A 13,560-nucleotide genomic window follows, 5' to 3' on the forward strand; every position below is an offset into this window, starting at 1 on the left:
TACATTTCCAGCATTCGGCAGAAGCCCTTATACAGTCTATTTAACTGAATGTTAAGGGCCTTGCTCAGGGGCCCAGCAGTGGCAGCATTGTGAAACTGGGGTTAGAATTCAAAACTTTCTACTCAATAGTCCAACACCTTAACCACTAACCCACCTATCCTCTAACCAACTAACACCTTTCCCCAAAACCACAAGAAGATACTTGTTCCACTTGCGTAAGCTATTTATTGACTTCAGCTAAATTGACTAAAATCAGTGATGTGTATCTTCCACATCTGCATTGCATATGTGATTACAGCAAACAAGAACATAACTTCTGTTTTTCAAAATGAATGACTGAATGAAAGAATGAATGAAACATCGTTAATTCATTTCAAGGCACCAATTAAACACTTTCACATATGAGACTACCTTGTGGAAGAATATATTTCCAGTGTTGACCTCAAGCTCCAAAGAAAGTGCCTTATAAACCCACTTTAAAAATATAGTAACAGATTTTTTTAAGTTATTCTACAATGTCACTCTGATCCTTCCCTCTGATTACAAAAATGTATGAGCTATAGTGTTGAATTTGCTTTATAAACTGCTAAATAGTTTCTACCCAAGTGCCGTTACAGAACTAAACTCCAGCTGATGGGGACAAAATCACTCTATTGTATTACTCTATTATTGTATCTACTGTTAACAATTGCATCATTTACCATCTGTTTACATCAATATCTGTTTATATCTTTTATCTATTCACCCTTAATTTTTGGATCATCTCTTTACATTGTATGGGTGTGTAAATTTGTGCACCTTTTAAATTAGAGAGGCTTAATTTTGTTGTGCAGCTGTACAATGACAATAAAGTATTCTAATCTATTCTATTCTAAAGTGTATGTCTTATTCTGCTCCAAGAAGAAGTAGAAATGAGCTTAAAGTATGAATCTATGCTCAGTACAGAAAAACCTCTCAATATTATTTTCTGCATTAATCAAACCCAATAAATAAACCCAACATTGATGTCTCAGCAGCTTGTGGGCTTGAAGCATCACGTCCTCAATACTGCATGTAAATGAATGTAAAGACTGTATTACCATAACAGCTGATTCAACTATCTTTCTTTTGCTCGCACACCCTTCAAAGCAGTTCATCTGTAATGCTGACACTTAAACAATTGGTTTCAAATGTGTTTATTTCCAGTGCAATCTTTTCAGTCTGGTAAAGATTTGTCAGGCTGGTCTACATCAGAAAAAATCTTATTGTCTAAGTCAGAGCAGATGCAAAGTCTGATCGGCCATATTTAGAATAGACGCAGCCTCTCTGGGATCAAAAGAGAGAAAATAGAGGGAAAAACCCAAAAGAACATTCCTCAGTCTGGGTAAGAACACACACATACACACACACACACACACACACACACACACACACACACACACACACACACACACACACACACACACACACACACACACACACACACATACCCACACATCTGTCTTACTTTCCTTTTGAGGACATTCCATTGAGATAATTACTGTTTATTTAATGTAATGCCTACCCCTAAATCTAACCTTAACCTTAATGTCAGTAAGGATGCCCTTTATAGGCCCTTGGTTTTGTTTTTGTTTGTTTTTTTAAATTAAAAAAAAAGCAGTTTGTTTTAAAAAAGAAATCTTAATATTTTTTAGGGACCAGCCAAGTGTCCCCACAAGTATAGAAATATCTGACAGTTTGTCCTTGTGGGTACATTTAATTCCCAACAAGATTTTCTAGCAGGAATAGGCCCACCCCACCCCACTCCCCTTCATACACAAACATCTGCATCAACTCGCTGAAAAGTAAATAGACTACTACATTTTAAGAGATAGTAAGATGTATCCTGTTCTACACAAATCATATCCTGTTAAACAGTCGCTTGTTTGTGCTGAACACTGCTGGAACAGGATCTGCTACCTCTCAGATTTACAGCACCTGTGTACTGCAGAAGTGACAATTCTCCAAGTGTCTCCTCAATGTCATCCTGCTTGCATTACTGTATTTCAGAACAATGAATTAGTAATAATATACAGTAAATAACTTAGCGTGTGTGTGTATGTATGTATGTATGTATGTGTGTGTGTGTGTGTGTGTGTGTGTGTGTGTGTGTGTGTGTGTGTGTGTGTGTGTGTGTGATCGTGTGTGTTTCAAATAATAATTGGCAATAGATTTACAGGTTCATCTAAATTCCTCCAGTTAAACAAAACAAAAGACTTTTGAGCTGCCCTCTTTTTTTAAACATTAACTACATTAATAACACAGGAACCTTAGGCAAAAGAACATTTCAGGTAAAATAGAACAGGGCAGAATTTACTGAATAAAAAAAGGTGCAGAGCTTTGAGCAGCTCCCTTTTTCCTCTCTCCTTTCCACCTCTCCTTACTCCCTTTCCACCTTCCGTTCCTAGTGAGAGAAATGGGCATGTAACTGTCCTGCCAGCAGTTTGAATCTTAATTGAATCTTAATCTTAATTTGAATCTAAATCTTAATTGTAATTAGGTGCATTACTGCCACCTTCTGCTCTGGAGTATGGAACAGAAACAGTCTACATTAACTGCACATGAACAAAAGATTTATCTTTTTATTAATATCAAAGAGCTTGTATAATCTTATAATATTAGATTATAATAAGGAGATGCTTAATATGATAATATTAGAATTTTAACGGGTCCGGGCAGACCCGTCACTCGGTCCGGATCCGAACCGCGGTCCGCCATTTGGTGATGCCCGCAATACAGTATCGGTATCTACTGTAACAACAAAAAAAACATTGGGGATATCAGCTTATGTAATAAATGACAACGATTAAAATTAAATTTGGAAATAAGTATTTATTTTTTTGCAAGAAATCTCATTGTTTTTTGTTGTGATTGTTATTTATGTATATTAATGACTTCAACTTCACTATATTTAGTGATTTTATGTAAAATAGATTAACTGTAAAATGCCATATCCATTTATCAGCTGACACAGGATCTTGGTGGATGCTGAACACAAGCAGATTTAAAAACGTGTTATTGCTGACATGCTGATGTTTTCTGTGATGTATATACAATATTTAGCATTTTTTGGAGGGAGTCTCCGGTGTCTAAGATTGGTAAGTCAGAAGTAAAGTTGCTAGTCTTTGCAGTTTCTCATGAAAAGCTGTTTTTTTCTGTCTTTGGCTTCAAGAGACAGAAAGACAGTGAATGACATGATAATGATAGCTGCTGCTACTGTATAAGGTAAGTGATAACAGGAATGCACTTATTTTAAAGAGTTTCCATCTTACTATCATTAACTATTAAAACATATTTGATATGTTATTCCTTAATAAGTAACATTTTAGTAAATTTGTAGTTAGTAACAGTCTCTTGTCTCTCTCTCAACTCTCTACTTTGCTTCAGGCCTGTGTCATTTCGTGTCATGATTTATTCCTAGCATAATTCATTTTGTCTTTGCAACTCTCAAAAACCCACAGACCTTTTCCTCTCTCTAATGTTTACAAATATAAGAATTGTCCTACCTTTATATTTACATTTCTAACATTAGTCCCACATGATCGCTTCCAAAAAAGGAAAAAAACAACAACATTCCTTCACACCAATCAAGAGCCTTTAGAAATAACAGATGAACACTGCTTAGTGTGAAATCTAGTCTTTTGAAAGTTTGACAAAAACAAAAGTCCAGAAACTCATTAATGAGACTCAGTAAATTTACGCCAAGACTCACTGCAGCTTTACACAACAAAAGCCCAGGGAGACACTGGCAGTTGGTCTGCCACTGGGCATAATGACAGAATGCAGCATTTAGGAGCATATTAAATACCTTGCTAAAAATGAATAACAAAGGTCTTTGGTCTGTTCAGGACAAACCGAGAACTTAGTAATTACAGATTCATTACATGTCCAAATGCACATTCTAGAATATTAGCAATTATTTTTGGACTATAGGTGTCCAGAATATATAGATAGATAAATCTGAACTTAAGCTACCATGTATACAAACAGACACACGCTTAAGTCCGTACATGAAGGTAGGCAACTGTCTGAAACCTGCCAGGCAGTTTAACTAAATTCAGTGGAATTGCACAGCAGTGTGTGAAGCCTTTGTCTGTCCTGACCCTTGGAAAAATACTCATTCAGGCCAAAGCTAAAGGTTTTATTTTATCCTCAGCCAGATGCATTTCTACCCAGGAAGTGATTTAACAGCCCTATCACATTTAACCAGAGTGCCCTGCAAAAAGTGTTCAGCTTCACAAAACATTTTGGAGCAGGTTTAAAAAGGATATGTGTGTGCCTCATCATTAATTATTTATGCCTTGGGAGAAGAAAAAAGGCCCTGAGACAAAAGGGAGTGACCTCGGAGAGCTCATTTACTCCGACTGAACCTGTCCACAGAAATACTGCATTTTTTGAGTGTTGTGAAAAGATGCAGATGTAGGACCGAAGTAGCTAGTACTGTAGCTAGGATGCGCTCTAGGTTTAAATACCTTTCATACAATGACTCAGCAAATACACATTATATTCGACATAGCCATTAGTCACACCAGGGTTTCTGAAGAGCATATCGATCTCCTACAGAGTCACTGATGAATCACACAAGGTGAAGCTCAGAGTCAAACAGAAAGTGAGATACCATGAAGAACAAACAAGAAAGGTCACAAAAAGTGTATATTTTTTAGATCGTATTAAATGAACGTATCTTACAGCCGTAAATGAAATGAAAATTATTTTAATTATTCATGGTCTGGTGATAAGTTTGTGTTTAATGGATTCGATCAATGCTGACTGACATTTTAATGGAGAGTGAATAGATTTATTTGACTAACCTGCTGATATAAGTTAGAACGATTTGCATGTGTTTGTTTGTCCTAATTCTCCTCTAGTTCTGGCCTGGGGACTATTATAATATTTTGTCTCTTAAGCCCAAAATAGAGGTAAAGTGACCTGATGTTTTATGACATGGTGCAAACAGCAACGTAGTGCAGACCATGAACTAACTTGTGTAATTTTAAATATGTTACTACTGACATAAAATGTATATCAGTGAATACTTCCCTTTTTACCCTAAACACAGTAACATGCTACTTCTGTAAGCTTGTATGCATTTTCTCTCTCATCTCTGTTTCTGTGGGTTAATATTTAATGACTGACAGCTCCTAAAATAGATCAAGGCCACTTCATTTGGCTATACTCTATGTTTAACTTTCATACCAATCACTACACACCTTCACTCCGAAAGGAAGTGAGGTGAGGTTGTCGCTCAGTATTGCTGTGGTGATGCAGCTCTGAGTGTGCCGCATGCATACCGCATCCTTGCCAAGAAATAAAAAAGTGTGATTTGAAAAACGCAGACTTGAGCCTGACGCTGACCTCAGCAGCAGCGTGGCTTACACACACCGGCTTTCCTCCCTCTATAACCCGGACAACACACATGTTAATCCATGAATGCTCTCAGACAAAGGCAGCATTAGCTTTCAAAATGACAGACTGAACACAGAGGGAGGGAGAGACAGAATCTAAATCTCTGCTGATGTTTGCACTGAATTCAATTCGTTGACAAAATGCATAGCACATTCTACCACAAGCTGGTGTGTGTGTAAGAGATGAAAGACAGAGAGAGAGAGAGAGAGAGAGAGAGAGAGAGAGAGAGAGAGAGAGAGAGAGAGAGAGAGAGAGAGAGAGAGAGAAATACAGGCAATACCTTTAAGAGAGCTGATCTCATGCTGGATCGACCTGGACGTATCCATGCTCCCACAGTTACCACAGCTTCTTCAAGGATGTATGTGTGTGTGTAAATGTGTGAAGTGCACTGCGCAAAGTGAATCAGTCCTGCAGTCTCCACTACACTGGCAAATCTAAGCTCTGCTCTCTTTCACTAAGCCTGTAGCTGTACTAGCTGACTTCTGTTTTTCAGTCATTCTCTCTCTCTCTCTCTCTCTCTCTCTCTCTCTGCAGGGAAAGTATGAGAGGAAAAAGTGCACCCCTCCTCTTCCTCCCATGTTTCCTTTCTTCCACTAAACATCCTATCCCCTGCCTCTTAGACTTTGTAGCCAATCACAATGCAGGGCAGTTATCATGTTCAATTGATGGGACACTTGGCACCAAGAAAGGGCTGCAGAGATACTATAAAAGACAGTGAAAGAGAGAGAAAGAGAGAGAGAGAGAGAGAGAGAGAGAGAGAGAGAGAGAGAGAGAGAGAGAGAGAGAGAGAGAGAGACTGCCCTCCATGCCCCTGTATTCTTCTTTTCTCTGTAATTTATTTAACCACTGTTTATTTTGGTCCAGCACTCCAGCTCAAAGCTAGTACATAAAAACTCTTTCCATGTATAAAGGTGGCACATTTCTAAAGCATCCATAAAACTACCAAAAAGTACTAGTTTGGGGGGAGAAAAGCTGTACGAAAAAATATCCATATAACAACTTACTAAAATAATGAAAAATGTTTCAGATGTTAGGAATTGTACAAAATAACAGTCTGGATGGTCAAATATATTTTTGCTAATTTATGTAAAAGTCTTCACAAAGACTTTCACCTGGACTGAGCCAGAGGATCCAACGGGCTGTCCGTGAAGACACAGGCAGCTCTTCGACCCAAATTAAGGCCATTACTGATGCTGACTGCTGCCCAATAATTATAATTTCCCAACTGTGGGACGAATAAAGGTATATCTTATCTTATCTTATCTTATCTTATCTTATCTTATAAGAAGGCATCTGTGAGAGAAGGGCTTAAAGAACAAAAAACGTCTTTGAAAGTCACATCTCCTTCCACACCACAAACTTGCCCGTTTGGAATTTGCAAGGGAGCACTAAACATGGAATATTTAAAGATGAAAGATGTTTTTTTCTCGAACGAGAAAAAAAAATTAACCTGGATGGTCCTCATGTCTTCCTACGATACTGGCAACACAAAGAGATCCAACTGCAGATCTTTTCTGTCCGACACAGTGGAGGAGGCTCCATCATGAACTGGGGGGCTTTTTCCTTCAATAGGAAAATGGAGATTCAGTTTGTCCAAGGGTGTCAAGCGGTGGCTGACTATGTGGACATGTTGCAGCAAGCATCCCTCTTGACTGAGGCCCCTTGTCTGTGGGGTATTGACTGGGTCTTTCAACAGGACAACGCTGACAAACGACTTCTTTCAGGACAATAACATTGCACTCCCGGACCATCCTGCATGTTCCCCTGATCTAAATCCCCTTAAGAATGTTTGGGGGTGGATGGCAAGATAAGTTTACAAAAGTGCATGTCATTTCCAGACTCACTCCTTCGTGAAGCCATCTTCACCACATGGAGCAAAGTTCCCACCAGCCTCCTGGAAACAGTTCCATAAAGCATGCAGAAAGAGTGTTTGAAGTTATCAACAAGAACGGTGGGGCTACTCACTACTGAGTCCTTTTTTGACACAGTTCTGCTTTGGGTATTTTTGGGGCAATGGTCTTAAACATTTAATCAGCTGATGATCAGCCTGTTTGAGTTTAAATGCAGTTTTCAATAAATTGCTTCCTTCTTTTTCTTCTTTTGACAATTTGAAGCAGTTCTTACAACCTGGTTATGATCCACCAGCGCAAAATGCAAATACTTAGAATGTGTCCCCGGTCTTAAGATTTTGTTCAGGAGTGTATAACAGCAAATATTATGAGATGTATGCCAATCACTTGAGCCTTTTTATAATAGGGTTTAGCCTGGTTTGTACTGAAAAGAAAACATCAGAAATCACTCTGCTTTCCTGAAAATATCTCCCATGACAAAGCAGCAATTCAAAGCAGTGTGATGTGTTTAATTTTCCTGATGCCTGCTTGCTGTGTGTGTGTGTGTGTGTGTGTGTGTGTGTGTGTGTGTGTGTGTGTGTGTGTGTGTGTGTGTGTGTGTGTGTGTGTGTGTGTGTGTGTGTGTGTTCGTTTTCTTGACGTTAGTCCCGACACCTCTATTCACACATCGATGACACCATGTCTCTACCATACAGGCTACTAAAAACAATCTTTACATATATACCGAAACCATGACAGAAGATATGTACAGAAGAAATACCTGCAGTTCTGAGCTGCATCAGCCCTCTCACATTTAATGACCATCACACAGAGGCACTCCCTGTGCAGAAGAGATGACACAGCATTTTAAAAGCAGCATAGAGCAGAGCAAGAGAGAGTGTAGGAGAAAAAAGAGACCTGATAGATATATTACTGCAGATCAATTTCTCTCTCTATTTCTCCCTCCCTCTCTCTCTCTGTCTCTCTCTCTCTCTCTTTCTCTCTTAAAACGTTACGAGGAAACATAGAACAAAAGACAATTCTGAGCTAAAGCCATTTTTTAAGGATATACCGCCATAAATCAAAAACAAGGATAAAATACTTTAATAGGATAAAAGTCATCTTTTTAAAAGTACCTTTCCAACAAAGTAAAAAATGAACAGTTAAAATATTTATTTTTAATTAATTAGGAGGACTTCTGGCTATTGCTAAAGAGTCAGGTAGTTTTATGGCACACAGACACCTCAGAACTGCTGCTGTAATCATAAAGCCTATTCTGTGCACATCCCAGGACTCTTAGTACAATCAACTCAAACTGAACTACGGTTAAAAATATGAATTAAGCTCTTCCAGTATTGTCATCCCTAAATAATATAGTGTACAAAGTTAACTAAGTTATCCATCACTAAAATGCTGAATATGATGCTCTTTTAAATTTTGGGTTTATAAGACATATAAGAAGTTGGCAAATATGCTACAATACAGTGAACCCAAGCCTCCAATTTCACCACACTTCTTTTGTAAAGATGTCACTTTTTTCATTCTCACTGTGTTTTAAACAGGCTTCTAGGTTTCAGAACCTGTTTTTGGACATTTTAAAATGGATGTTTTCAGATTTTATGAATTTAAAAGTGCTTATACAGTATATGAGCTGCACTTCATTTTGTTTAGTGTTTTGTGGAACCTGAGCCCACCGTTCCTCTAATAGCTGATAAGTAAACTTCAGTGCTGTGTCAACAACAAAAATGCCAAATACAAATTATAGAATCACTACAGTAATAAATGAATGTGATAAATGAATATATATATATATATATAATTTGGGAACTCTAAAAATGACAGATAACTGTGATGGACCTGTATCCACCATCCAGGTTGTCGCCCTCTCTATATTTTGGCCGTGCCAAAATTAAGCTGTTACTGGAAGAATTCACTTATAGATTGGTATTGATAGGTATTGAATTAAGAACATTTCCAAGCAGCTGTTGCAGTGTGGAAAATGTGAGGCCTCAGGGCTGAGACCTTGAGTGGGTGGACCACCTAAAAAAGAGATGGGTAGGGCTGCAGTGCAAACCTACCTCCTTTAGGGAGTCATAAGTTAGAAATGCAGAAACACACACACACACACACACACATCCACACACACACACACACACACACACACACACACACACACACACACACACACAAACACAGTCAACTACACACATTTATATATCCAGATTTCAATGCACAGATTTAACCCTGTTGCACTGTTTGCTCTTAAATAAATTATTATATAGTATTAGAATTTATTGAGCATTCACATAAGTCCAACTTGTAGAAGCACAGACCGTTATTCCTCTATGCTATGACTAATATAAGCCTTGATTTAATTTCAGGGATACTATGCAACTGTCTGGAGAGATATCAGGATCAAAGAGTGATTTGAAAGCCTCGGGGAAGTGCTCTCACTATCTCTTACATAGCAACAGCCACAGCAACAATCACAGAGTAAAACCTTACTGAGGGAAGGAACAGGGATAGGAAAAGGAACAGAACTGTAAAACAAATACATTAACACCATGTGCTGGCTAATAGGGTAACATACTGACGTTGATTTTTAAATATTTAAATACTATAAGTCTGAATGCATTTGAATATCACCTAACCATAATATAACCGATTATTCCTATCATGTGTATACTTTATACACGTGAACACTGTTCTTTAACAGTACTGCTTTATTACCATTTGAATTGCATAAACCACAGTGTATTAATTTCTTGAGGAATAAAAATCTAAATGAAACAATATCACCGTATTCTAATAATCTTTAATGTTTCTGACTCACTCCCCCGAAATTTTTTGGGTAACTAATGTTTAGCTTGGTTTTATACTTCCATGCAATCCATGCAAATATTCATCATCTTCAGCTCATCATCATGAAGAAATAATTTTCAAATAGAATAGAAATAGCATTTCAAATAGCTACCTATTTTCCTGCTCAATTTATTTGGAGTGGAATAATAGTGCTATAGAATCTATATAGTGCTCCTCATTGGCAGTAGAATTCTGTTTGAGATTCGGCCACAGAAAAAGTGTGACTATGAAAAGGTGACTGGAAATTAATAACTGCTTACCTGTAATATCACTTTTAGGACAGATAAATATAGATATAACTTGTTAAATCTTTAAAAAACATCTAACTAACTTTAAATTAAGGGCTTAGTTTGTGTATACCAACAGGGCTTTTAACTATTTTAAGCAATGTAACCTTGATATACTAAGTAATCATGATGTGAAGGTCACTTGGTGTTTTTCTCTTCAGCTGGCCTTGTAGACAGATACAAGTGAGACAACCGATCTAACTAAAGTGCTGATTTTAATAAGCATGTGCATGATTCACTGGCTTAAACCCAATTTTAACTTTTTTTTTTAAATTATTATTAGAGATTCATTAAAGTAAATGACAGACAGTTGTTTGAAGCACTGCTCAGTGTCTTTAATCCTCTTTCAGCCTTTCACCATTAATAAAGCTCTTTTTTATTTGTCTAGACATCATTCTTTAGATAAACACTTTGAAGATGTGGCATTAGAATTTCTGAAGCCCTTGTACTTTGCAAACTTGTACATTGTGATAAAAAGAGACATCATATTTTTAAGCTTCAAAGAGAGAAAGTCTGTCTGTTTTCTCCTCCAAACATACGCAGTAATTTATCATAGGAGGCAAGGGTTACGTTTAACACTGTTCTGCATAAGGGAAGGTCTGTTGAAGACAAAACTTTCAGTATTTCTGCCAAACAGATAACATTGTGTTGAGTCACAACATTTGACGTACTGTTTAAAGAGCCTTTTGAGCCACTGTCAAAAATTGTTCTTGGTACAACACAATGTTCTTCATTTATCCACCTGATTTTTCTCAGGACTCCAATTGTTCAAAAACAAGTCAGTAGGTGGACTAATAACTATAAATTTACCTTTGAACGAGTATGCGAAAAATGTTTTGTTACAGAATAGAAAGAAAATTGTTCATGTTTGATCTGAAAGACCAAATATGGGAATGTAAGACTGTCTTAAAGACAATAAAGTATTGGAAAGAGGGAAATCACTGGAAGCCATAATTATAACTAGCAAAGCCATGAGCCAAACTGCTATAGAACTGACAGAATTTTGTTATACAACATAAATGTATATAAAATTTAAAAACACTCTTAAACATCCTAATAGGTTAGCTAATGCTAACTAGCTGTCAAATGCTAAAACTGAAGAATGTTTTTTATATATATATATATATATATATATATATATATATATATATATATATATATATATATATATATATATAGATAGATAGATAGATAGATAGATAGATAGATAGATAGATATGAAAGCAAACTTTCAGAAATCCTCTCAGAAAAGTAATGTGGGCTGTCTAGTTTTATCAATGATTGTTTTATATTTATATAAACATGACTTTTATATAAACATTTCAGAAATCCTGCCACATTAGCTGATGTTAGCAAGCCGTCAGCAAAAAGGATTAAGAATACTCATAAATATTATAAACTCATTCATCTTAGCTGTTTGTGGTAGCCAGTTATTAGCCTACTAGATCAAAACAGAGATGTAAGAGTGTCTTGAAACTTTGTAAGGAATTCATTAAACCGTACAGCTCACTAACATCAGCTAACCTGACAGGATTTCTGAGAGATGTTTTACTTATATTCATCTATTTAAATATTCTACACTGTTAACATTTGAAACTTACCATTAGTTAAGCTGGAATATGGATACCCAGGCCAACGTTAAACCACAGATGTATTGAATAATATATATTAACTTATATTGAAGTCATATTTTAAATAACATGATCAATGGAAACTATGATCTAATGACCTGCATACAGATTAGATATCTAGTGGAGCAGGTTTCTCTTTATAATTAACTCGATTTCTAGCATTAAAATGCTTGCTTACTTGCACTATATTGAGATGATTTCTGAGAGGATTATTCATACTTTTTAAAAAGTATTCACTCTTAGTGCTATTTAATAGATAACTACAGATTTACACAGGGTTTTTTTTTTTTTTGCTGATCTGAATATTCACACAGAACACTGATCCTTTTCCCATTGAGAGGACTAAAGTTTGCAGTCTGTGATTGTGTGTGAAATCCATAAGCCATATAATCACACACACACACACACACACACACACACACACACACACACACACACACACACACACACACACACACACACACAAATCTGACACAGTATTCCTGGCATCAGCTTGGCATTGCGTGCCAATATTAGAGTCAGAAACTGCAGATCTGCATGTTTGAGCTTCAGCGAATCCAGTGCTGTGAGATCCTGCCATGTGATACAATATATGTGGTTTTGCACTATGCTTGTTTCTAATGTGAATGTAATATGTTTCCACAAGAAGCAAACTGTAACTGCAATTTAATCCGTTATACTGTAAGGAGATTTCCGTAAATACATATTAGAGTCAATTTCTCTGCAGACCTACATTTTATTTTTTTACTTAGTTGCTACTATTGTGTTATTACTACATCCCAACTGCCTACTGAGGCCTCCTCTTGGCCTCAGTAGGCCAAGAGGCTTCCTGAATTCATGTGAAGCTTTAAATCTTGCACCATATAACCTGGTTTCATGAATGTTATCAATCTTTCAGCTAAATCGGCTACGTAACATAAGGAAAGAAAAAAATACCTAAAATACACGTCGGTGCATTATTTAGATGTCATTCGTGCCACACTCTTACCTGTTGAAGTGACTGATGACTTTTGTGTCCTAAGGAAATATATATTGTAATTGTAGCGTAATACCTGTCAACCCTGGTATGCTTTATACCTCATATATTTATTAATATATAATATTGCTATTTCTTTACAAGTGTGTGACGTATGGGTCATGTGGGATAATCTACCTTGCAAATGATGTCTTCCAAATGAATAAACCTACTTTTGGTGCAATGCAGTAATTAAACTGGAAACCAGATGCCTCATTTGTGTTAGGCTGTAACTAAGAAACTATGTTTCTTTTCATAAGGAACGCAGATCACTCTTGAACATCATGATAAACGATATAAAAAGTAACAGCTATGTGTGGTGTCATAGTGACAGTGAAAGAAAAAGTATTTAACCAGGTGATGCCACTGTACAGGGCATGCAGTATGGCACTCAGGTGTGTCTCACTGAATGACTAATGAAAAACCAGAAAGAAAAATAAATGTCTGTTCTTCTATAAAAGGTAAAAGGTGGATGATATCACATTACATACTTAGGTTCAGTTCTTCCAGTT

General features: G+C 36.7%; 1 protein-coding gene across 13 annotated transcripts in view; it reads right to left on the bottom strand.

Moving 5' to 3' along the window:
• pleca (plectin a) overlaps nucleotides 1-13,560 on the bottom strand; it is a 101,690-nt gene that overhangs the window by 65,771 nt on the left and 22,359 nt on the right. For 2 of the 13 annotated variants that reach the window (XM_047807704.1, XM_047807702.1), the window contains exon 1: nucleotides 5,705-5,910. The exons of the other annotated variants lie outside the window; for them this stretch is intronic. In XM_047807704.1, coding sequence (XP_047663660.1) covers nucleotides 5,705-5,750 — 46 coding nt within the window. In that variant the 5' untranslated portion in view covers nucleotides 5,751-5,910. Of the gene's footprint in view, nucleotides 1-5,704; nucleotides 5,911-13,560 lie in introns of those variants that run through there. 13 annotated transcript variants of the gene reach the window in all.

Source organism: Tachysurus fulvidraco, chromosome 24, assembly GCF_022655615.1.
Source record: "Tachysurus fulvidraco isolate hzauxx_2018 chromosome 24, HZAU_PFXX_2.0, whole genome shotgun sequence".
In the NCBI taxonomy this organism is placed as follows: Eukaryota; Metazoa; Chordata; class Actinopteri; order Siluriformes; family Bagridae; genus Tachysurus; species Tachysurus fulvidraco.